At 46.4% G+C, this 24,119-nt stretch overlaps 2 protein-coding genes across 3 annotated transcripts in view; both read left to right on the plus strand.

Moving 5' to 3' along the window:
- The first annotated feature begins 2,189 nt into the window (after positions 1 to 2,189).
- On the plus strand, positions 2,190 to 13,764 carry LOC127198956 (peptidoglycan recognition protein 4). Of its 2 annotated transcripts, XM_051156866.1 has the most exons (9): positions 2,190 to 2,295; positions 3,351 to 3,441; positions 4,279 to 4,386; positions 5,013 to 5,211; positions 6,668 to 6,786; positions 8,524 to 8,676; positions 10,180 to 10,378; positions 11,794 to 11,912; positions 12,973 to 13,764. In XM_051156866.1, the coding sequence occupies exons 2-9, from the start codon at positions 3,393 to 3,395 to the stop codon at positions 13,149 to 13,151; spliced, it is 1,125 nt and encodes a 374-aa protein (XP_051012823.1). In that variant the 5' UTR covers positions 2,190 to 2,295; positions 3,351 to 3,392; the 3' UTR covers positions 13,152 to 13,764. The 2 variants fall into 2 exon arrangements, with proteins under 2 accessions (XP_051012823.1, XP_051012824.1); XM_051156867.1 differs by lacking the exon at positions 2,190 to 2,295 and having other exon boundaries at positions 3,290 to 3,441; positions 4,279 to 4,369; positions 5,002 to 5,211.
- Positions 13,765 to 16,113: 2,349 nt separating this feature from the next.
- Positions 16,114 to 24,119, plus strand: part of Pglyrp3 (peptidoglycan recognition protein 3) — a 70,249-nt gene continuing 62,243 nt past the window's right edge. The window contains exons 1-2 of the mRNA XM_051156933.1: positions 16,114 to 16,174; positions 18,184 to 18,248. Of these exons, the coding sequence (XP_051012890.1) occupies positions 16,114 to 16,174; positions 18,184 to 18,248 (126 nt within the window). The remainder of the gene's footprint in view (positions 16,175 to 18,183; positions 18,249 to 24,119) is intronic.

A 24,119-nucleotide genomic window follows, 5' to 3' on the forward strand; every position in this document is an offset into this window, starting at 1 on the left:
GCAATCTGCAGTGAACTTCACGTTGTAGAAAAAGGCAGTAGGTATATATTTTGTGTCATAGTATAGCAGAGGCTTGGGGGGAAAACACTGAGTTAAAAGCACGGATACTCTTTGAGGTGAGCTTAGGATCTCTCTGACATCTGTGGAACAGTGACGTGGGGCAGACGGAAATCTCCTGCAAAGAAGAAGGACAAAAGCTCACGTGATCTTCATTTTAGCATCAGTGCACATCATGAGAGAGGAGCTTCTTCCCTCTGTTCAGAAGACTGCATGTGTACCATTTAAGCACAACGAGAAACATTTTAAGTAAAAGACAAACCAAAGGAAATTTAAAATCTTGAGCTTGGAACTATGATAGAGGATCATATATTAGAATATTTTGCCATAGTTAGATTAATAAATCAGAGCTCCATTGATTAGTGTCAGAGCTCAGAACAGTCTCAGTGCAGCAGTAGCACAGCAACAGGAGGAATTAAAACGTCCTTTTAGAGATTTTGACCTTCATAACTTGCATTTACCAATCTTAAAATACTTTCTTAGACCCTCTAACATTCATAACTTAAATGCATCTACCTTAAAACACAGTTTTAGGCCTTCTAACATTTATGAAACACCTTTCTAGACCCTCTAACATTCACAAAACATCTTGGAAACTTTAGGACATAGGTGAAATTGCTGTGAGCAGCCACTGTCCTTTAGCTAAAAGCATGGTAAAGGGTTGTATCTGAGGTCTGTCTTTAAAGTCTGGCAACAAGGTAGACTCTATCTAGACCCGATAGCAGCTCTAGAAGTGAGACTTAAGGCCTCTTGCATATGAGAAGGACTGGGAAGGGGTCTGGAGCCTGTCTGTCTTTAACCTGAGGTCTGTGAGTAAGGCAAACCTGCTTGTCCTTTTAAATAAGAGATCTAGCAGTTTTAACTAGCTAATGAGTTGACCAATGAACTAACATGGCAGATTACTTTAGGCTAAGGAGCTAAATGTCTGTTTTCTAGCTATCAATGTAACATCGGTTTAGCCATCAATGTGATCAGAGATCTGAGAAGGATAAATTTGTAGCCTAAATGAAACTATGTATTAATAAAAGTGACAGGGATGACCAGTTTTGATAGTTGTCCGAGTTGTCCTCTGTGGCAACATGGCACCATAGGCAGAGACAGCCTGGCATCTGGCACAGATGACAAGAGGCTCTTTCTGTGAAAGGGGAACATGGAAGAGACTGACCTCACCTGGATTAACACCTAAGGGCAGGAGACAATGGCATGTCTCTTCCCCTCTATCTTGAGGTGTTTTGTTTTTCTTTTCTTTTCCTTTTTCTTTTTGTCTAGGAGGCAACAACTCTTCCTTAATGAGTCATTGATGCTATGGTAACACTTTACAAGGGGTTTTTTTTTTCTTGAGACAATCTTTCTACATAAGGCTATTTCCTTAGGGTCTCTGAAGGCTGCCCTCTCTGTTGAGAGGCTGTATATTCCCTGTGAAGATTCTGGAATCGTACTGTCATGTCAAGCTTCCTCTGAAGATTAATCAGTCTTCTGACCATGAAACTTGGTTAGGGAAAACATTGTTAGGCTGTGAGGCAGAAGTGGGTGAAGACTGTTTCCTCTCACGGGTCACATTGTGATGCAGAAGGTGGTGTAGACGGAGGGAAGCTGGGGCCTACAGAGGCTACAGGGTCAGAATTAGGCACAGTAAACCTCCCGGGAGCACGGCTTCCTATTTCTTTCCTTCTATCCTGCCTCTGTTGGCGACGTTGGGCAGGAAGGCTTTCACAGTAAGAACTGGTAAGCGACCTTAACTGGTGGCCTTCAGATTTGAGGAGTAGATCAGTATTGCCAAGAAGTTCACTGATGTCAGAAACACAGCCACCAGGCACTCAGGGCCCAGGGTGGAAGGGCTTTCTGAAGGCTGAGCTGAAGAAAGAGAGCAGGGAGGATGTGGCAACTGGGTTCTTTCCCAGGGAGGAGGAACCCAGGCTTATTCACAGGGCGCGTCCCCGTGCTCTCAATCTGCCTGGTCTCACTTGAGTTCCTTTCGCTGTTCTGAACTGAGTTGAGTTGGAGTCTCAGACCTCTGTCCTCCATCTTCCTTGGGAGCCCTTGCCTCTTCTTTTGAGGAAGCCAGAGCCTGAGTGCTCTTTCCTCGGAGACAGGGTGCACCCTAGAGCCAGGGAGAGCAAGAAGAGGAGGTCCTAGAGGAGGTACAAGGAACCGAGGCTGCAGGTGGGAACCACCAGACAATGAGTGGTGAGTGACTGTCCTCTGAGCTGCTGGCCGGGAGTAGAACAGGGCTTCCAGGTAATTCCATTTTGTTTGTTTTGTGTGAGAACAAACAAATGTGCTTGTTTGTATGGCATGAATATAATATATGTCAGTGTCCCCCATCCATCTCCTTGCTCCGCCTCTTCCCTTTTCCCCTCCCCCTCTGTGCGTGCATGTGTATGTAGAAGATAGAGGTCCACGTCAGGTGTCTTTTTATTTTGTGAGGCAGGGTCTTTCAGTGGCTGGGCCCATGGATTTGGCAAGGCTGGCTAAACAGTGAGCTCCAGGGATCTGCCTGTCTCCATCTCACAATACTGGAATTACTGACTTGCACAGCCACACTCACACTCAGCCACTTTTTTCCCCCTGGCATGGCTGCTGGAGATTTAGGAATCTATCGTTCTCAAATGGCAAACACTTCAGCAACTGAACCATTCTCCAGTTTCAGCCATTCCTATTTGAGTGTGATCTTTAGGAGAAGCCATCTCCAGAAGGTGCTAGACTCTACCAAACCAGTCTTTAAAACCAGGTGTCTTCTGTGCCAGAACTAGACCTGGTGTCTCCCAACTCCTACACCCTGTTGGCTGCATCTGGTCTTGTTCCCATCTGGAAAGGGAATGTCCTCACTAGACCTTTATTGTGAGTGTGGCTTTCTCAGTCAGAGCATTCTTAAATTTTGTTCCTGCACATACAGAATTTGGGCGAGGACTGTTTAAGACTTCCTGTGAAACTATCTACCTCACCCCACCCACCTCCCACCCCACACAGAGAAGGCACCGGTAAAACAGAGCTGCTAGGGGTCTGTACTAGAATATTGTGCACCAGTTGTGTACAGGGCCCCCAGGGGAGCCTTAGCCAGGTGCTGGCCTTCAGGAGGCCTACAGCAAGGCAGTAGGTAGACAGCATTCCGTACAGTCAGGTGGCATGTTATTGGCACCTGGTGCAGTCCTGGTAACAGTCAGTGTTCCTCCTAGGGCTGCTGTAGTCATGGTAACAGTCAGTGTTCCTTCTAGGGCTGCTGCAGTCATGGTAACAGTCAGTGTTCCTCCTAGGGCTGCTGCAGTCATGGTAACAGTCAGTGTTCCTCCTAGGGCTGCTTATTCTCTGTGTCGGTGTCCTGGGACCACGTGAGGATGGTGCCCTGGCTTCTTGTCTTCTCTGCCTTGGTTCTCCCGACATGGGGTAAGTTTTCTTTCTCTGGACCAGATGCGCACTCTTCCCTGGGAGGTAAGAAGATATTTCTGGAGTCCATAGACCTGGGGGTCACTCTTTACCCTAAGCAAGGAAAAGTTTTCAGTAAGTGTTAAATTATTTACATCTTAAGTTCTCCATCTGAAGATTTGGAGAAGGCTACTTTCCTCTTAAATTTGAGGACTAGATGAGGCAACGCACTCAGCTGACTCTGCACTTGGCAGTAGGAACCAATCGACGGGAGCAATGATTGTATCTATCAGTATTATGCCAATCAGCATTTAAGCTAACTTAGATTTGTGCTTGTCAACAAAACTATGTTCCTTTGAAGCAATAATGTACGTCAGCGCCCCGTGACATCTCTCACAGTCCTTCAGGTGGGAGTATGGGCTTGACCAAAGCCCCAGCACTGAGCAGGAACTGCCTGATTCATGAAGGGCGGTGCTAATTATTCCTTCCTGCTGCACTGGATACACAAAATGTACGGAAGAGAATATTGTGGTTCTGAGGTTCCTGAATACATTTCCAGGTTGTTGGTGCCAACCGTGTGTTTATAAATGGCTCACAATGGTTCGATTTGCCTAACTCCCTCCTTGTAGCCATGAACTATCCTGGAGGATTACTTGAAGACAGTATTAGAGAAAACCATGCCACCGTCTGTTAGAGGTGGTTCCCTGGTCAACCCAGAGGAGGCTTGTGGGCTTAGGGAGGCAGAGAGGTAGTGGAGGGGGCAGCTGTTTCTGGCTAGTGCTCTGTTACCTAATTATTATCAAAGGTTCTGGAATTCTTTGAAGACAGATGAAAAGACGACTTTTTTTTTTTTTCCAGGTGTTTCCTCCTGGGAGAAAACACAAAGTCAACAGGTGTCTGAGGGGCTGCAGCAATTGCTTGGCAATATCTCCCAGCTCATCGAGAAAGGAAGGCTGGGCCGTGATGGTGAGGAGGCTTAGGGATCTGCAAGGTTTCTTATGTGACCAGAAACGCGTCTGAGGTCTGCACAGCCAGCTGGGACAGGGTGGATAGCATTGCGTTATAGAGTGCTGCTGGCCAGCAGAGTGCATTTTTAAAAATGCTTTTGGGGTGTCGGGATGATATCAAAAGGGGAGAAACAAGTTATGCAGGGCACAGACCCAATCCCTGAGTTCAGCAGGTTGGAGAGTGAAGGGCAGGTGAAGACCCTGTCTCGTGAGCGCCCCTAGGCTGAGGAGGAGATGAGGCCCCTTAAGAAGAGTGAAAGTCACAGAGGAAATTGCCAGTGAGTGCACAGCACCACTATGAGGCCTGGGTGGGGACAAGTGGATGACAGTGGCCTACTTCCCAATAGAGGTGCATTTATGGTGGGGATTTCCGAGATGGAAGAGCAAAATACCCAGACTCCCCGGTCAATTCAGCCGTGTTGGGGGTGAGCGTCTGCAAGGTGTACATACAGCAACGAGCAGGAAGGCGTGACCTCCTGCTGACACCTCTCCTAGGACGTTTTCACCAGCACAGCGCAGACAGCGTGTACAGCTCAGGTAGTAAACAGAAGACGCACTGATTGACACGGCATGCTCTCCCCACAGATGCCCTCATCACGGTCTCCCGGGCGGAGTGGGGGGCACAAGCCATCGGCTGCGGCTCTAAGCTGAGCAGGCCAGTGGATGTCCTTGTCGTACACCACATCCCTGGACTAGAGTGCCACAACCAGATCGTCTGCAGTCAGAAGCTCCGGGAACTCCAGGCCTATCATATCCGCAGCAGCCGGTGTGATGTGGCCTACAGGTAAGTGGCTGGGCCTGGATCTCCAGTCCCGTGGTCAAAGCTGCGCTCTGTTATGATTTGGATAGTCTTTTCCACCTATTTTCCTTGTCTTCTTGGCTGTGGTCCTGTAGGTTTTATAATGAATATGGCACTGAAAAATCTTTATGAAATTCTGACATAATTTTCTGTGAAGTTCTTGCCTCTGAGACACAGAAGGGGGAAAAAAAAATCTCCTGAACGCGTCTGGGACATCTTGGTTTGCCTGACACCATCATAGTTTACAGAATTCTTCCTTATGCCTGAGTGCCCTCATCATCATCCGAGTAGGGCAGACCAAGAGTCACCATCTCCCCATGGGAGGGCGGTTGTTTCTGCTCCTCAGCATCCCGGGGATGTACAGTCACGGATGCTAAACTGGCTCAACCTGCCTCTGTCCGAGGCGGCCTCACCACACTGCAGGTATCAGCTCTGATCTCACGGAGGCAATTATCCCAGCTATGACCCTAACAGCCAGCGCTCTAGGAGACTCCCAGCTGACTTTGGCCAGGAGGCAGTTATCCCAACTATGACCCCAACAGTCAGCGGTCTAGGAGACTCCTAGCTGGCTTTGGCCAGTTGTCAACAGTCTGGAGCTTGGTAATAGCTTCTTGCCCCAAGTGCCCACAGCACCTCTGCCTTCTCACCCCAGGCTTTCTCAAAGGCCTCTATACTTTAGGGGAGTTAATGGCCCCTGGGGGACAGAGATTGGTGGGCAACTTAATCAGCCCAGCCCTTCTGAAGGATGGCTCTAAAACGTATATACACAGTTCCTCAGAAGGGCATGGTAGGTGGGTGGTAATTGAGTGCTGGTTGTCCACTCTCAAGCTAGCTCAGGGGCATACTACGCTGTTGGATTTTTTTTTTTTCGTTATGTCTTTTTCTCCTTGCTGTGTCTTTTTGACTTCTGGGATCACTCCTCAAACATGTAACCACGTCGCCTGCCACTATGTTTGTGTCTCACATGGGGCATTTATGTAGGGAGTTCCCTAGCAGGGAGAAAACAAACAGGCAGCCTGTAGAGATCATGCGGGCAGCGTGCCTTTTGTGGAAGGTAGCAGAGCAATTGGTAAGGATGTACGGGGTCCATGGCGACTGATATCGCATGGCTAAATCAACTGTAGTTTCTGCAGATGACTGAGAGCCCCTCTTCATTCTCAGTATTTAGGGCGACTTATATATAAAACGGGTATAGCGAGGGAGAAGGGGCTGTGTGTGTGTGTGTGTGTGTGTGTGTGTGTGTGTGTGTGTGTGTGTGTCCTTTTCAATATTAGGAATGAGGACACATGACCTGGTCTTTCTGTTGTCTCAGGGATACCCGTGCAGATGCTTTTTTGGGAGCCTTCCCTGAGCTCTTGTCCCCTCTGAACCTGGGTAGGTGGTTTCCTCTCTCAGGAATGTGTGTCAGTGCGAGTCAGTAACTTGTGTTTCCTGCCCACAGTTTCCTGGTTGGGGATGATGGCAGAGTATACGAAGGTGTTGGTTGGAATGTCCAAGGCTCACATGACCGGGGCTACAACAACATCTCTTTAGGCGTTGCCTTCTTTGGCACCCAGGAAGGTAATGGCGCCTCAGCTGCTTTGCCCCGGTTTTCTGCTGCCATCTCAGGCATCTCTGAAAAGCCAGTTTCTCCAGGCGTTTTCTTCCCCCTTGGTTTCCAGAGCACACAACGTGATGTTCTGCTGTGGCTTTCTTCTCCGTTTCCTCACGTTTCGTCCTTGAACTCCCAGGCTTCTCTGGGCGAGCCCCTCTGGCTCTGTGGCTTCCATTGCTCTGTCTGTATTCAGGTAGATCTGTGCTTTGTGTGTTAGTGGCTATCACACCTTTTCTCCAGGACGACAGATCTGTGGCTGTAGGACACATGTCCTCTCTGTCCGTCTTTCACTGCTAGGTTTTCTATCCATTAAAAAAAAAAAAGCCTTGATGCCTCTGTATTAGGTATTTTTCTTGTTGCTGTGACCAAATACCAGATGAAACCACCTTAAGGAAGGCATGGCTTACTTTAGCTCACCGTTTGAGGGGATAACTCATCACAGTGGGGGAGGCATGTCAAGGGCACGAAGTGGCTGGTCCTATTGCATCTGCAGTTAGAAGCAGGAGGATGGCACTGGTGCTCACCCCATCCTCTCCTGTATTTAGTCCAGGACTGCATCCCAGGAATGAGCTCAGGTCATCTACCTCAGTAAGCACATTCAGGAAATATGCCCATAGGCCTGTCTCCTAGATTTGCTCAAGTTGACAGGTTTATTAATTTTTCATTTTTGATCATGTTCTTCCCTCCTACAACTCCTCCCAGATACCCATCTACCCAACCTCATGCTCTCTCTCTCTCTCTCTCTCTCTCTCTCTCTCTCTCAACAAAACAAAACAAAACAAAAAAAAAAACAACCCCCCCAAAATAGGAAAGAATAAGAAAAAGAAAAAAAATCCAAGGAAAACAAATGAAATAAAACACTCAAAGCAGGGCCAGACCCATGGAGTTTGTTTTGTGTAGGGCGACCTACTCCTGGGACATCACATCCTTTAGCGACAGTCTTCCATTTTCTTGCAATTCTATTGATTCCGATCTCCCCCTGCCCCGCCCATGCCCTAAGGTAAAACCCTAGAACCATGCCTGTGAGTTTGTGAGCTGATTTCTGCTAACACGTTTGTACAGTTAGTTTCTTATTTCCTGCTCAGCACCTTTTGGGATAGTCCGGGTAGAGCTCATCCTTCCTGTTACTACAGCATGCAGCCCAAGTTTCAGAGAAGCAGTCAACCCAAAGTGACACATGATGGGGAAGGAGTCACAACAGAGTCTGCTTTCTCCGTTTCTATTGGCCCACAGCATACTGGGTCCAGAGTGCCTGCTTGATTAATAGATTTATTTGTTGGTTTGGGATTTGAAACGTGTACCTTTCAGGTCCCAAATTCTTACTCATGAACAGGGAAGTTGCTAACAGTGTCTGATTCAGAGCTTTGTGCTGGAAGGAAAAAAAAAAAAAAAGAAAAAGAAAAAGAAAGGGAAACACTGGTGTGAGCAGCGGGGCTTACTGGGCAGAGCTACCTAAAGCTCTCTTGGGCATGGGGGCTGCGGATATGTGAAGTCTTGGCGCATCTCTGAGGAGGGTTTCATTCTGAGCCACTCAGAGCCCTGCTATAGCATGTCCTTGGTGCTCACCTCTCTTACTTTAGGGGTCAGCCTGTCCCTAGGGACTTTTCTAGCAGCTATGAAGGTTTGTCAGGTCACCTCAGCTTCTTCCCGCTGCTCCCCGACACTAGTCCCTACTGGGATCCCCACAAGTCCCTCTTTTCCAGGCCGAAGCCCCAGCCCTGTTGCTCTGTCAGCCATGAGGGGCCTGATTTCCTATGCTGTCAAGGAGGGCCACCTGTCATCCAAGTACATCCAGCCTCTTCTTGTGAAAAGTGAAGACTGCCTGGCCCCTCCACAGAAGGGAAGACAGAAGAGAGGTGAGACCCTGTCCCCTTCTAGCCCTTCCAGTCCGACATATCAGGATGGTAGCATTCTTAAGTGTCACCAGGCGTGGCCCTTGGGGTTTCTATCACAGTCTTCCCAGTAGCCATGTGGTCACCCAGCTTCCCGAAATGCTAGTGTTGGCAAACCTTGAGAGGAACCCTCCGGGCTGCCTCTCTCCCCACTAGCTGTAGTGACATCAGGAGGAGTGGTGTTGCGTGGACGATCTTTTTGCAGTCACACAACACCTGCGTCTTCAGCAAAAAAACTGGATCCAAGGCACAAAGTACAAGGACGTTTTAGTTACAGAGCTTCAGGGCAGAGAAGGAAGAAAGGTAAGGAACAAGTAAACAGGTAAAACACACTGCATGGTAGATGGTGAAAACGATTAGGAGAGAAAATAGAAAAGGACAGGCTACGTTAATTCACAGGCCTCATTCACATGCTCAGTCACGACCACACGTTTATAAATACAGAAAACAACAGAACTTGACAGGTCACACCGAGATTAAAGGAGGAATTAAAACAATTCAGACAAGTTAGACACTGTTTTGGGTTAAGAGGCAGTGACACTGAAACCAATGAGTTTTTAGATTTATTTGTTTTATTGTTTATGTGTATGAGTGCTTGCATACACACACATGTGCACCGCGTTTGAGCCCGGTGCCTATAGAAGCCGGAAGAGGATGTTGGATCCCCCGGAACTGCAATGACAAATGATTTCAAGTCATGATGTGAACTCTGGAAATCAAACCCAGGTCTTCTGCAAGAGGGACAAGTGCTCTTAGGCACTGAGCCAACTCTCTAGCCCCACATCTCTCCCCTCCCTCTCCCTCCCTTCCCCTCCCTCTCTTTCTCTCCTTTATTTTTGTGAACCAATGAGTTTGATTGGGGCTAATTACAGGAGTGTGGGTGAGGGGTTACTTATGAGGCAGTCCCATCACCAAAAGGTCACCCCAGCCTGGGTGACGACTCTCAAATGTGGAACTCATTACACAATTTTCAGGTAGTTTGACGAGTTGGAGAGTGTCTCCTCCAGGCAGCTCAGCCAGTCTCAGGGGCTCAGCATTCCTCCTCATAGCTTAGATGTCAGGGGTTCCTGAAGCATTTGAGACAAACCAGTATGTTCTATTGGCCTTTTCTTGGTCTTAATGAAGTTTGAAGAAACCCGTCCTTATCATTGTGAGGCCTGAGTCAGTTTGGCCACTTCTCGAGACTGTTGCTGCCTGTCCACATGGAGGACTGCCTTATACAGGCAGAATCTGATGGGTTTTAAGTGTCTGCCAAACAAGCTCCCAGAATAAAGCTTCTGTGTTTGCTGCCTGGATCAGTAAGCTCCAGAACACCGCAGTCAGGGCTGGGAGGGGGTTTGAGGGTAGCTGGGAACTTTGGACACACAGAGGATGACAGAAGCCCTCATTAGCCATGTGGTTGGCACGGGGTGGCAAAAATGAATCCTCTGTTTTGTTGCTTGTTTGTGTTGTTTGACGCTGCAACAGCTTGCCCCCACATTGTTCCACGGTCGGCTTGGGGGGCAAGAGAGTCCCACTGCCCCAAGATGACGCTCCCTGCAAAGTATGCCATCATCCTTCACACTGCTGGGAGAACATGCAGCCAGTCTGATGAGTGCCACCTGCTGGTCCGCGATCTCCAGTCCTTCTTCTTGGATAGACTAAACACATGTGACATTGGGTATAAGTACGTGATCCCAAGGACATGGTCTTTTTTTCCCATTCAGTGGGAGAATCTGAATTTCTCAACAGGAGGGGAAAGGGAGATATTTTTGACTGATTACTTACCGTATGAGAGACCTACAGGTACTTACACTGGCTTCTTATCCAATCCAAAATGCTCTTATTTAGGAACAGTGAAGGAACAGTCACAGCCACAAGCGTGCCCTCAAAATATATACCTATTAAAGGCAGCTTATAGATGTTGGGAAACCAGGGAGTCAGTTGGTTGGCCTTCCTGCTCAGATGGGAAGGCTTCCTGGGACCCAGAAGGCCAGGGACCACAAGCTCTGAGGCGGGACAGCATCCCAGTGAAAGGGCATCCTGAAACATGGGAGCCAGGAACCTCATAGCTCTGAGAAGAGGCCTCCTGGGCAGGGGTCTTGCAGCTGAGAAGCTGAGGAGCCTCACCCCGACTCCTTTCAGTGTTGCAGCTCCCAGAAGAGGGTCCCCAGCTGAGCCGAGGAGCTCAGGAGCCTCAGCCCTGCTCTTCTTTGCTTCTTGGCTTCTTCTGAAGAGAGAGTCACACCAGGCAGCAAATCTCATAAAAGAGATTTATTGGGAGGGGCTAGGTGTGGAAGGACAAATCTAGGGTTGTCTGTCCCTGCTCCCAGGAGAGGGCATCAGGGAACTCAGCAGACATGACCTTATATAGAATTTCTTAAGGGTAGAGCTTTGTAGGGCAGAGATTTTCAGGGTGAGGATTGGTGGGATTTCAGGTCCTGAGCTTGGGGGAGCTCAGGGATTGGTGGATCTTCCTGTTCAGGGATTGTTGGGTTTCTGTGGGACGCTCAGGGATTGGTGGAATCTTGTTTAGAATCTCCACCTAAAATTAGCATGATCTGGGAGGGGTCCTATTAAGGAGCTAGGAGTGACCTTTGTGACAGTTACAGAGGCTGGAAATGTTATGACAGCTAGAGAGGTGTGGGGAAGAGGCCTGGCTGCTGGAACTCCTCAGGCTGAGGCCTGGCCACTCTCCCCACCTTGAGGGTTTACAAAGTTTTCAAAGTATATAAAGTTTACAAAGACACAAAGGAAGTGCACAGTAGGGAAGCCTTCTCCTGCTGCTTGAGTCAGCATGAATAGCCAACATTGCTGCTAACCCATTTATGCCCTAACAGCAGCTACAGTGGCAATTTAGTCCTGCAGAGATTAGCAAGTGTTTTAAGCCTGGGCCCTTCTAGAGTCCCGTTGTTTTTGTTTTTTGTTTTTTTTCCCCTCCAGATGTTTTTACTAGCATACCACTCACGAAGACTGTTTTATTTGTTCTGAAAGTTTGTGCTTCGTTGAGTAAAGATGAATTTAACCAATGAAGGAAGGCAAGGGCCAGCCCCAGAGTGCCTGTCCTTCATGCTAATCTCCATCTCTCCCCTGTGTCTCCAGCTTCCTGGTGGGCCAGGATGGTGGTGTTTATGAGGGAGTGGGCTGGAATAGCCAAGGCTCCTGCACTGATGGGTACGATGACATTGCTTTGAGCATCGCCGTCATGGGCATCTTCACAGGTAAGTGGAAGTTCTGGGGAGTCGTGGCCCAGTGTTATGTTTGAGGTGAGTGTCTGATTTGGACAGCAAAGACTGGAGGCTTAGACATCACTTCAAGCACCATATGCTGATGAGTTGTGTTTATATTTATCTAAGATGAGCGTGGTTGGAGGTGACCCTTAGATTCCAGAGAGAATAGGTTCTCTAAAGCCACTTTCTTTTGCAAATTTTCAAATCTCTCTCCTTCCCTCTTTCTTTTTCTTTCTCACTCCCCTTTTCTCCCTCCCTCTTTCTAGATCTCTCTCTCCCCCTCCTTACCCTCTCTCTAACTCTTTCTTTCCCCCATTCCCTTCTTTCTGCTACAGTGAAATGTTTTTGTGAGTAACCTCAGTTCCTCTTTGTAAGCTATCCTATTCTGGTTCTCATGGTAACAATTATAGATAACTCAGCCATATACACCAAAGCAGAGATTTAGGGATTCTTCCTGACTGCACTGAAGGAGTTCATTTACTCAGAGCTTGTAACTGGAGCTAGGACGTGATTGTTTTGAATCTCTGGTCATGTGAGGTACTGTCACTGCTACTTGTTCTGGCTGGTTTGAAGATGAGCCGTAGTGGGGTAAAGACAGGAGAGAAGACGCAGGGCATTGACTCTGTGGGGAAGGCCTGCTAACCTTGCTGCTTCTGACATTCTGGATGAGATAATCCACGGTCACATCTGTGCTTTGGGGTTTGTTTGGAACAATAATTGCCTTCTCCCAGACGTCCCGGCCTTGCCAGATGCTCTTTAGGGCACTGAGACAGTTCCAGTAGAGAAATGTGAGGATGCGTTTCTGCAGTAGGCAAACAATTAGAGTTCCTCAGAGCTGTATTTATAAATCCAGGACCATCAGTTTAGAGTCAGGAAGACTTTGGAATTAAGACACGTAAAACCTTGATCTGGCATTCTATCTGTCTATAGAGTGGCTACCAGTAGTAACATATACTGCTTTCTTGGTAGGCTGGGTGGGTTTGGGAGCATGTTCTGACCTGCTCTGGGCACCCTGGGATCTTACAACCAATGATCTGGCTGTTTTTTGCAGGTTCCCCGCCCAACGCAGCTGCACTGGAAGCAGCCCAGGACTTGATTCATTGTGCCATGGTCAAGGGGTACCTGACCCCCAACTACCTTCTAATGGGCCACAGTGATGTGTCCAACACTCTGTCCCCTGGACAAGCATTATACAATGTCATCAAAACGTGGCCTCACTTCAAGCACTGAAGGAGGCCCCAGTCTCATCTGAGGATGCTCTTCCTCCTGCTGGGTGTCTGTCCTTACCTCTCACCTTGGATTAGCATCTCTGTCCTCTCATTTCAAAGCTTTACCTTGTGTATTTCCTGTATTGTGATGACTTTGTCCTCTCTGGTGGCATCTAACCATGTCCCCCAAGTTTTGCATGTATAGTCCCTCAGTCCACTTGTGCATAAGTGCATATGTGAATGCGACCTTGAAGACTTGTAGGTTCTTTTCTGGATTGTGAGTTTTCCAGGGCAGCCATTGAATTTTCTTTGTCACCAAAGTAGCCTATGTTAGCTCAGGATCTGTGTCTAAATGTTAGTAGATATTATAGATATTTGTTGGAGAAATGGATGAACAAGTGAAAGGCCTCAGTCCTTTTGCAGAAGTTTGTGGAATCCCTGCTATTCAGTGTCCCATCCTGCCATTATTCTTAGCACTGGTATTTCTTGGTTGGACACTGGGAGCTGGCTGTGGTGACTTGTCCAGAACAGAAGCCATGTCTCTAAAATCCTGTGTCACTATATTCGTAGGTCACCCTGAGTGCCAGGAACACACTCTCCTCCAAGGCCAAGGCAGACCTGTGCCAACACTTGTTGCCCAGAGCCTGCCTGTGTCCCTGGATGGGTCCGCTGGGATGATGATGGTGCTGGGATGATGATGGTGCTGGGATGATGATGGTGCTGGGATGATGATGGTGCTGGGATGATGATGGTGCTGGGATGATGATGGTGCTGGGATGATGATGGTGCTCTGAAATCCTCCCCTCCCTCCCCTCGGTATTTGTAGTAAGCACACAAAAGCCTGTGTTATCCATGTTCTGAAAAAAAAAAAAAAAAAAAAAAAAGGAACAGAGAGTAAGAGGAAAACAGGAAAGATTAATAAAAGGGATATAATGCAGGGGTTGTTTTTTAAAAGTTTGATTAAATATCATTTTGTCTTGTTTTATATCCATTTGTTGCTCTTTTTAAATAAAAATAAATATAATAACTCTCTTTCCCCTCCCAATTAAAAATCATATTTTTGTCTGGGAACTGAATCTAGAGCCTCACACAAGCTGTGCACAACTACATTCCTTGGCTTGAAGCTCTCACACTTTAAGGCAAAAGTTTTGTGCCATTTAGAGTAGTCAGTGGCCTTCATTTTCCTCTCTGCACCTGTCATCAGACCACCTGTGTAAAGAGTGGCGGGGTTCTCTTAGTGGCAGAGCAGTGTGGTCAGGTTTGAGGGTTCTTCTTGTCTCCTTCAGCAGGAGGACGTGGCTCCAGGCCAGAGCCACCCACATACTGTCCCCCGCCCCCCTCATGCCCCAGAGTCCTGCCAGTCACAGAGCCTCCTGGTGGAGATTGGTTCTGATCTCTCCTCTCTTCTGCTGAAGGAGATAAATAAACAAAGAAAGATGTAGTGGGTGAAAACGTGTTTTTGTTTTGATCCAAACTATGGGATGTGAAACTTCCTTGTGAGAGGGCACATGATCTGTGTCAGCTGGGAACTGCCTCATATGGGACATGGTTTTTTTCCAGCTAAAATACATCCTGTATGGGCTCTGGGAGGGTATAAAATGGGCCCCAAACAGGGCATCGCTTCATGCCTCTTGGCCTCTTTGCCTTGTATCGCTTTGCTTTGAGATGCTCCTAGAGAGAAATGCTCCAGAGAATACTTTGAGGTTGCTGCTATGGTTTGCTCTGCTGTTGTGCTTGTTGGATTGTTGGTTTGCTGCTTAGCTTAGCTCCTGGAGTCCTGATGACAAAGAGTACAATCATCCCAAGGAACTGAGTCTAGAAAGGTCTACCTCCCCTGTCCCTATGAACCTTCTTTCTCTCCTATCTAAGGTCAGTGGGCTTTTAAAGATTTATTTATTGATATTGTGTACACAGTGTTCTGCCTGCATGTACACCTTCTCACCAGAGGAGGGCACCAGATCTCATGATAGATGGTTGTGAGCCAGCATGTGGTTGCTGGGATTTGGACTCAACACCTTTGGAAGAGAAGATAGTGCTCTTAACCTCTGAGCCATCTCTCTAGACCAAGTGGCTTTTAAAAGTAGATTTAAAATAATCAAAACCTACAGTCAGATACTGAGCTTCGGGAAAAAATGAGATAGAACTCATTTCCATCTCATTTTCTTAGCAGATTTCCTTGGCAGAGGCAAAACGCTGCTGTTCTTGGGGAAGCAGGAGGTGAGATTCCAATTTTTTCCAACCTTTTGGGGTTGGGGCTGGTCTTTTTTTCTCTCTCCCATCATCTCCATCTCTCTAAGCCCTTTCTTGATCCACATGAAAAGTAATTATAGGACTGAATTGTTGGCCCCTGACTATTGCAGATTTCATACTGCTCCTCCACTCGTCAAGCCTTGCCTTGGGTGAGTCGGCCACATCCTTACTCACTAGCTCTTTGAATTCCTTCTGGCTCAGGGTATCAGGGTGGTCCTCCTTCCCAGAGTGTGGGTGTGAGGTCTCAGTGATGTTCTCCATGCCTTGTTCCATCTGACACTTTGATGGTTGTCTTTCTTGAACCCTTTTTGAGTCCTAAAAAAGAAAATGTGCATGTAAAAAAAGAACAGTCTGTCAAGCATACTCACTCATGTCTCTGATCTCTATCAGGCAAGAAAGAAAGGCAAGACAGACAACAAAAAATGGGAAAGGTTTCCACTTCATGGAGAACTGTCCTGTCACACAAGCATGAAAGATGACTTTTAGACAATGTACAGAATGTCAAAATTAAAGAAAGTTATAGTAAGACACTTTCAGGAGGTTGAAAGAAGCTACAAAGCTGCCAGGGCAAGGAAGGAAAGACTCAGTACATTGGTTTGGAAGAAAGATGGCGGGAAAGAAAGAAGTGGAATGCAGGTCCTTGCTAGGGAAGCTGAGCTCACTTGCTGACGCTCAGGCACCTCTGTGTTTGTCAGGGTAGAGCAGGCCTAGGTGACAGGTGTTTCCCCCACGCCATGAAAGACTGTATCACTGAGAAGCAGTACTGTGTCCCTGCAGGGGATGTGAGGAATGGAGGTAGGAGAGGAGGTGCTCACATAGCTCTGTGGTTGGAAGGCTATTAGCAGCAGACTAGAAAATGGAGGCTGATTCTTGTCAGGAATTTTGGCCACCATGGTTCAGGGTTTCAAAATTGCTAGGCATAGAATAATCTAGCCTGATATCACAGAGCAGCTGCCCGGCATCCAGTGACTCACATCTCTGAACTTGATTGTGTAGGACTACACTCATTCCCATGCCCCTGTGTTTACAGGACCCAACTTGCATGCCAGCAGACTGCATACAAATGCACTCACCTGATCATAAAGAGAATTCTCTCAAATGGGCATTCCAGAAGCTTATTATCCTAGGTTGTGGGGCACTCTTTAATAATTGCATACCAAGCAGCTTTCTTGTAGCACACAATAAAATATCTTTAAAAATTATTTTTATTTATTATAATTTATTCACACATAACATCCTGATTGTTGTCCCCTTGCTCATATCTTCCCATTTCCACCTTCCCACCTTCCCACCCTCCCTCCCTCTTCTGCCCTGTTCCCCCCTCCTAGACCTCTGACAGGGGTTGCCCTCCTACCCCACTGTCTGGTCACAGCCTATCAGGTCTCATCAGGATAGTCTGCATCCCTTCCTCTGTGTGCCCACAAGGATGTCGTACCAAATGGCAGTGATCAAATCGTGGGCTCCAGAGTGCATGTCAGAGGCTCAGTGGCAGTCCTCCCTTCCCACTCCCCACTTGGAGAATCAGCTGCCCATCAGATACCGCTGACCAGGGGGTCTAAGTTATCTGTGTGTTTTGTCTTTGGTTGGTGGATCAGTTTGTGAGGGTTCCCTGTTTCCAGAGCCACCGCCCTTGATTGTCTCCCTGTGGAGCTCCTGAGTCCTCCAGGTCCTTCCATACCCCTGCTCTTCCCCAGAACTTTCAGTGCTCTGCCCGGAGTCCAGCTTTGAGTCCCAGGATCTGTCCCTGTCACCCACTGTGTGGAATCTCTCAGAAGATGCCTATGTTGGGCTAATATCCACTTTAAGTGAGTGTATACCATATATACATTTCTGGGTATGGGTTATTTCATTCAGGATGGTTGTTTCTCTCTTTTTTCTTCTTATTTTCTTTTTTTGTTCATTTGTTTGTTTTTGGTTTTTGGTTTTTGGAGACAGAGTTTCTCAGTGTAGCCTTTGCTGTCCTAGACTGACTTTGTAGACCAGGCTGGCTTCGAAATCACAGATCTGCCTGCCTCTGCCTTCTAAATGCTGGGATTAAAGGTGTGTGCCACCACCACATGGCTCAGAATGATTATTTCTAGTTCCATCAATATGCCTGAAATTATCAAGGTTTCCTTGTTTTTAAATGCTGAAAAGTATTCCATTGTGTAAATGTTCCACAGTTTCTTTTTTAAATGAGATTTAAAAATTTTTAATAGCATTTTCATTTATGCAAACAACACATATGAAGATAGTAAAGGCATTTGCTTATTCAGTAACACAGTGGTTATGGGAAATATTTAACAAGCATTAATATTTACTATAAAGCTAGCAATGACCATTGTCAGCATGCCAAATTTCCACACAGCCTTTTAGTGCTCTGATTGAGAAAAGATGATGAAGAGATTCATTTTTTTTATTTAACTTAATTTAATTTTTGAAAATTAATTTATTCAGTCACTTATAATTGGGCACTAGTCCAAAAGGCATGTTCCATGAACATCTTCACTTACCAGGAGATTGGGACAGATGTGAGGACATCCCACTGAGACTCTAGGTAAGATAAATATAGGAGATGGGGAAATAGAAGGACCCAGAGGGTCCTAGAAACCTACAAGAAGAACATCGTGATGGGTGGATCGAGTCCCAGGGGAGTCTGATCAAACTATTGCACTAACCAAGGACAATACAAGTAGTAAACAGATCATGTCAGGGAAACCTGGGGGGCATCCAAATGCATTCAGGGGGTTCATAAAGTCATGAGCTCCACTCAGCAGGAAGTCCCCCTCACAAAGGGGTGATTGCAACCTCCTCGCCTTCCTCAGCTAACACTGTCCCTGAAGATGTGAAACAGCACCACGTGGCCCAGGTCTGCTGCCGCAGGAAGAAAGTAGGGGCAGCTGCTGGCCAGAGGTCTGCACAGGTGGCCTCTGGCTTCTGCTACACCATCAAAACTGGGTTCTCACTAGGACTCCTCTCAATTACCCTGTTGTTGCCCTGAGTCATGGAGATCCTGCACCCTTGGATCTTCAGTACTGGCTTTTTCTCATGCTCCAGCAGTTCCAAGATGAGGTAGATTTTGGGGTAGCATAATCCAAAGCATTGGAACTGAACCATGAAAGCTGGGTAGGATTTCACACTGAAGGTTGAGGAAGGGCACTCCTGAGGTGAGAAGATGAGAGGTGGGTCTTCTCAGCCCACAGTGAAGAGACAATGAAAAGAAAAATAGAGAAAGATGGAGTCTGTGTACAGGGGGCTTAGGCACTGGTCTATGCCATCTTGGCTTCCGAGGACAACGAGGAGCATTTATTCAGGGGGGAGGACCCATGCTCTCCACAAAGAAGCTTTAGAGTAACAGCTGTGGTCAATCCTAAAGTCCACATGGAGGCACAAAAGACCCCAAAGAGCCAAACCAATCCTACTGACACCCCCAACCTTCTCCCCAAGACATATGGGAGACCTAAGCAGAGTGAATGAGGCTGAAGGAACCATAATATCCAACTTCAGACCACACCGCAGTAGCCACATGACCACCATGGCGCCAACACAGTAGAAGACACTGTAAATAGAACAGAAGGTCCATGGGGCTGTGGAGATGCCCTAGTTGGGAAGATGCTTACCATGAAAGCATGAGCACCTGAACTTAGCTCCCCAGCACACTCATGAGACAGTCCCTGAGCCCTCAGTTTCTCTGGCTGTCCAGTTACCTGGATCCAGAAAAGAGCTGGTCTTAAAACATAAGATGGAGGACCATAGAGAAAGACACTTGTCATCAATCTATGGCCAACATACACATACACACAGGCACGCATACACACACACATGCACACACCAGCACACATACATACATGTGTTTGAGCATGCGTGCGCGCGCGCACACGCACACACAGACACACACACACACACACACACACACACACACACACACACACACACACTCAGTCCTCCACCAGAGAGCTTTTTAGAGCTGACATGCCCTTCCTGTGAAGCTGTAAGATATACAAGGCACAAAGTCACCATACAAAAGGCAGCAGCTGCTCTATGTGTGCCACTCTTCAACTTTCTGAGAATGAAATTAGGAAAAACAACTCACTCAGTATACCAGAAAGAAAGAAAGAAAGAAAGCTAAACAATGAAAAGAAATTCAATGTTCCTGGATTGGTACAATTAAATTGTGAATATGGTTATATTAACAAAAGAAATGTACAAATTCAATGTAATTCCCATCGAAAGCACAATGACATTCTTTACATAACTAGAAAAAAATGACCCAAAATTTTATGTGGACACAAGAGACCACAGCCAGAGCAGTCGTGACCTCAAAGAACACTGGTGGAGATCTTAATACCTGACCTCAACATATACTACAGACAAGATAGCATACAGCCACTGTTGGGGGGACTGTGAACTGGTACAGTCATTATGGAAACTATCCTGCAGGTTTCTCAAAAGTCAAAATAGTATTAACACATGACCCAGCTAGGCTACTCCTGGCATATGCCCAAAGAAGTCCATATCCTACACAGAGACACCTGCACAACCATGTGTCTTGCTCCAGTCACAAGAGCAAGGAAATAGAAACAGCCTAGATCCTTTCGACCAATGAGAGGATAAAATGTGGTACATACGCACAATGCAGCGTGTAGCTTTTAGTGTTCCTATACGTAGGGTGGACAGATATACATATAAATGTACAAATGAGAGTATGAATTAGGGTCTAGGCCTAGAAGCTGGAAAAGGTACCCTGAAAGGGGAAAAGCGGTGGTGAGGAATTGGAGAAAGGGTTAGGATACATGTGACATGAATGTGAACAGGAGGCTACTGAGGGCAGAACGTACAGGGAGCACAAGGGGTAGGGAAGAGAGAGGAGAGGATTACAAAGTCAATTTATGTTTGAAAATAAAACCTAATAACATACTAATAAAAAAGCAAATAATATAAAACTAAAAAGCTGAGGATGCAGAGATGAGTGCACATGGCTGCTGCCGTCTGACTGACTCTCAAGAGCAGCACCCAAACACTGGGGGCAGATGGCAGCCTTTTACCCAGCAGCACCGTGAGAACTGTGCAGCACAGGCATGTGACTGCACCGAGCCGGGCTGTGGTTCACCTGGTAGAATGCTTGCCTGGCATTTGCAGCCTTCTCCCCAGTGCACATGAGCTGAGCGGAGCGGCACACGCCTGTAATACAGAACTGGATGCAGAGTTGGGAGGGTCAGATCCAAGACCATCCTCAGCCTCATAGCAGCCTGAAGCCAGTCTGGGCTATGTGAGACCTTTCTCAAACAAGCCTCTTGTTAACAGTTTTCAAATATCAGCCCGACACTGACCGACTTCCTTGCGGTAATAGAATGCTGACAGCTGAGGAAATAGGATCAATTAAATTACATAGAATTGATATGCTCCCAAAGAGCAAAGGAAACAGCAGTGAAACAGCAGCCTACGTATGAAAGAAATGATTTGCCAGCTATTCATCTGACAAGGGATATACAGAAAAGTGGAGCAATTGGCTATCAAAAGAACTGACAGTCCAGTCAGAATTTGACAGGGGGCAATTTCACTGACCAGGCATTTTTACAGATGAGCAAGTATGAACAGCCAATAAATGTAAGACACATATTCAATATTGTTGGCCATTTCAAAACTTTTAGCAAATCAAAACTCTTAATTGCATCTCACTCCAATAACCATTGATACCATGAACAAAACAAGCAACAGGCAGACATGGTAGCACGTGGTTTTCATCCAGGCACTCTGATGGCAGAGGCCGGGCTGAGTCTGAGTCTGTAAGCTTAAGCCAACCAGAGCTACAGCATAAAGAAGGAAGGGGTGGGGAGAGAGAGAGAGAGAGAGAGAGAGAGAGAGAGAGAGAGAGAGAGAGAGAGAGAGAGAGAGAGAGAAGAAGAAAAGAAGAAGAAGGGGAGGAGAGAAGGATAAGGGAAGAAGAAGGAGGGATGAGGAAGGAAGGAAGGAAGGAAAAAGTGATGGCATGAATATGAAAAAGGAACTTGCTGGGAACTTGATCCAGTCGCTATTGGAAATCGGGAGGGTCTCTGTAAAGCTACCATAAGTCGCGACCTCACTATTCTGAGAACAACCCAAGGGACAACAAGTCATCATGGAACAGACATACCCACATGTCCATGTGTATTGTGTAACCAGTCACAATAACCAAGATAGCCTGGGTGCCCATAAATAAATGAACAGATAATGAGAATGTGGTATACACACATAAGAAAGTATTATTCAGCCATAAAGTGTGGGAAGCCGTGCTGAATTCTGCCATGTTAGTAATCCCGTGCTTAGGCTGCTCACTGTGACCTTTGAGTTGCTGACCTTTGCCTCAGGAGGTCTTGTGTTCCAGGCTATCCTGGGACTGTTTACCTTTGAAAAAAGTATGGAAGTACCTAATGGGAACCACCCAGAGGGTAAAGGAAGTTCTTACAGGGAGCTACTCAGAGAAATAGGAAGTTCTTACAGGGAGCTACTCAGACCATTGTATTCTTGCCTGGAGGCTAGGGAGAGTGGGATTAGAATGGATACTATTGAACTTGCTCTCTCTGTATTCTTACTAGTCCACATTAAAGTGAGTCTTGATCAGAAATTTCCAGACTTGACTCATTATTTCTGCACCCACTTTCAATCCCCACTCCCTCTTCCAAGTGAACCCTGGTTCGATTTGTCCCGTGGGACGGGGCACATCATTTGGCGCCCGAACAAAAGGGGCCTGGAAATGAGGGCTTAAGTGATGGATGCTGCATGGAGGGGGCCCCGTGAAAAGACAAGTGGACCGACCCCCACCGCCCCTGCCCTACTCCCCAAGTTGCCCGCTTTGCAGAGGAAAGGCAAGGTGAGCAACGGAAACATGGGTCAGAGCAATGGCAAAGATTTATTCAGAGAGACATTGGAAAATAAGCTTCAAATGTGAGGAATAAGGGTAAATAAAGAACAGTTGGATAAGTTTTTAGAGTTTGTCAATGAAGTATGTCCATGGTTTCTTGAGGAAGAAGTGGTTAATTTAAAAATGTGAGGTAGAGTTGGTAAAAAATTAGAGGAACACTATATTATGCTTTTAGACCTATAAAGGTTCCTACACATATATAGTTTGTTGTCTTTAGTTAAAGATAGTTTAGACCTTAGACATGCCATTTATTGTCAAGGTTTCGAAACTGCTTCTTTTTGTCTTGCCAATGAGACTGTTTGCTTTATGATCGTCATGTCAAATTTTATGTCTATGTCTGTAAATTTGTTTGATTGTTTAAATATTATTTCATTTTTTTTCTATAGTTTGAGAGAGGGAGAGGGCCAAGCTTTACTCACTGGCCAACTTTCTAAAATAGTGTGGCCCAGCATGGTACGCCCATGAGAGTCCTGCCTCCATGCGGTGCCGGCCAGCAGTCGACTGCCCTTCATGGGGTCTGGACCCAGGCGCAGTGGCCACTTGTGGGGGACAAGCCCAGGACTGGAGTATCCATGGGCCAAAACATTCTACAGGCACTGCTCCTAGCTTTCTGTGGGCTTGACTCTCACAGAGCAGAGATGGCTACAGACACATGGCCAGTTGGAGAAGTGGAACTAGGAGGCTGATAGTTTTCTAAACTAGCCTAGGGAATGTAGCTAACTGCCTAGACCTTAGAATTTTCTTGTTTCCCTGATTAATTTTTGTTTGAGATGTTTAAAGATTTTTTTTTACTAGAATTGAGATGAAATAATTAAACAAGGCATGGTGCTGTACACCTTTAATCCCAGCACTTGGAGATTAACACAGGTGGAACTCTTGAGTTCCAACTTGGTCTCCACAGGGCATGATCTACTGATAAGCTAAATTACTTACAGAGATGTAAAATTTTTAACTTACATGAGACTATGCAACTTATGGGAATATTACAGCCAGTATTGCCATTTCCAGTAGCTGTTCCCAAGAACACATTCAAAATTATAATAGACCTTAAGGATTGTTTTTTTTTTCACTATTTCTTGCATCCAAAAGATTGCCATCGCTTTGATTTCAATGTGCTTTCTGTGAATTTTAGAGAGACAATGAAGAGATATCATTGGTGGGTTTTGCCTCAGGGAATGGCTAACAGTCCCACCCTGTGTCAGAGATTTATAGCTACAGCTTTACAAAAGGTTAGAGAACAGCATACTGATTTATATATCATTCATTGCATGGATGATGCTTATTTCTGGAAAGGGTGGACAACAAGTGCTTCTGTGTTATGCCTTTATGGAGACCCAATTATCTCAGTCTGGTCTCCAAATAGCTCCCGAAGAAGTTCAAAAGGTTGATCCATATTGATATTTAGGTTTCCAGCTTTTTCTTTCTCAGATGAAAACACCAAAGTATCACATTGAAAATGGATCATTTAAAGACTTTAAATGATTTCCAAAAGTTGCTTGGTGATATAAATTGGCTTAGGCCTTATTTAAAATTAACAGCTGGAGATTTGCGGGCCTTATTCAAAATCTTACAAGGAGATTCCTCTCCAAATTCACCCCGGGAGCTTATAGCTGAAGCTAGGAAAGCCTTGGCATTAGTGGAAGAGACTATCTCCCATCAATTCATAACCTACATAGATTGTGACAAGCCTCTAGGGTATATTATCTTCTCCACTCAGGCCACGCCTACTGCGGTGTTCTGGCAAGGTGCTCCTATTATGTGGGAACATTTGCCATCTTCTCCCAGTAAGGTAATAGTGCCATATTATTTGGCTGTTGCAATGTTGAATCATATGGGTCGGTTGGAAGGAAGAAAGTATTT

The sequence above is a fragment of the Acomys russatus genome, chromosome 15, assembly GCF_903995435.1.
Source record: "Acomys russatus chromosome 15, mAcoRus1.1, whole genome shotgun sequence".
Taxonomy (NCBI): domain Eukaryota; kingdom Metazoa; phylum Chordata; class Mammalia; order Rodentia; family Muridae; genus Acomys; species Acomys russatus.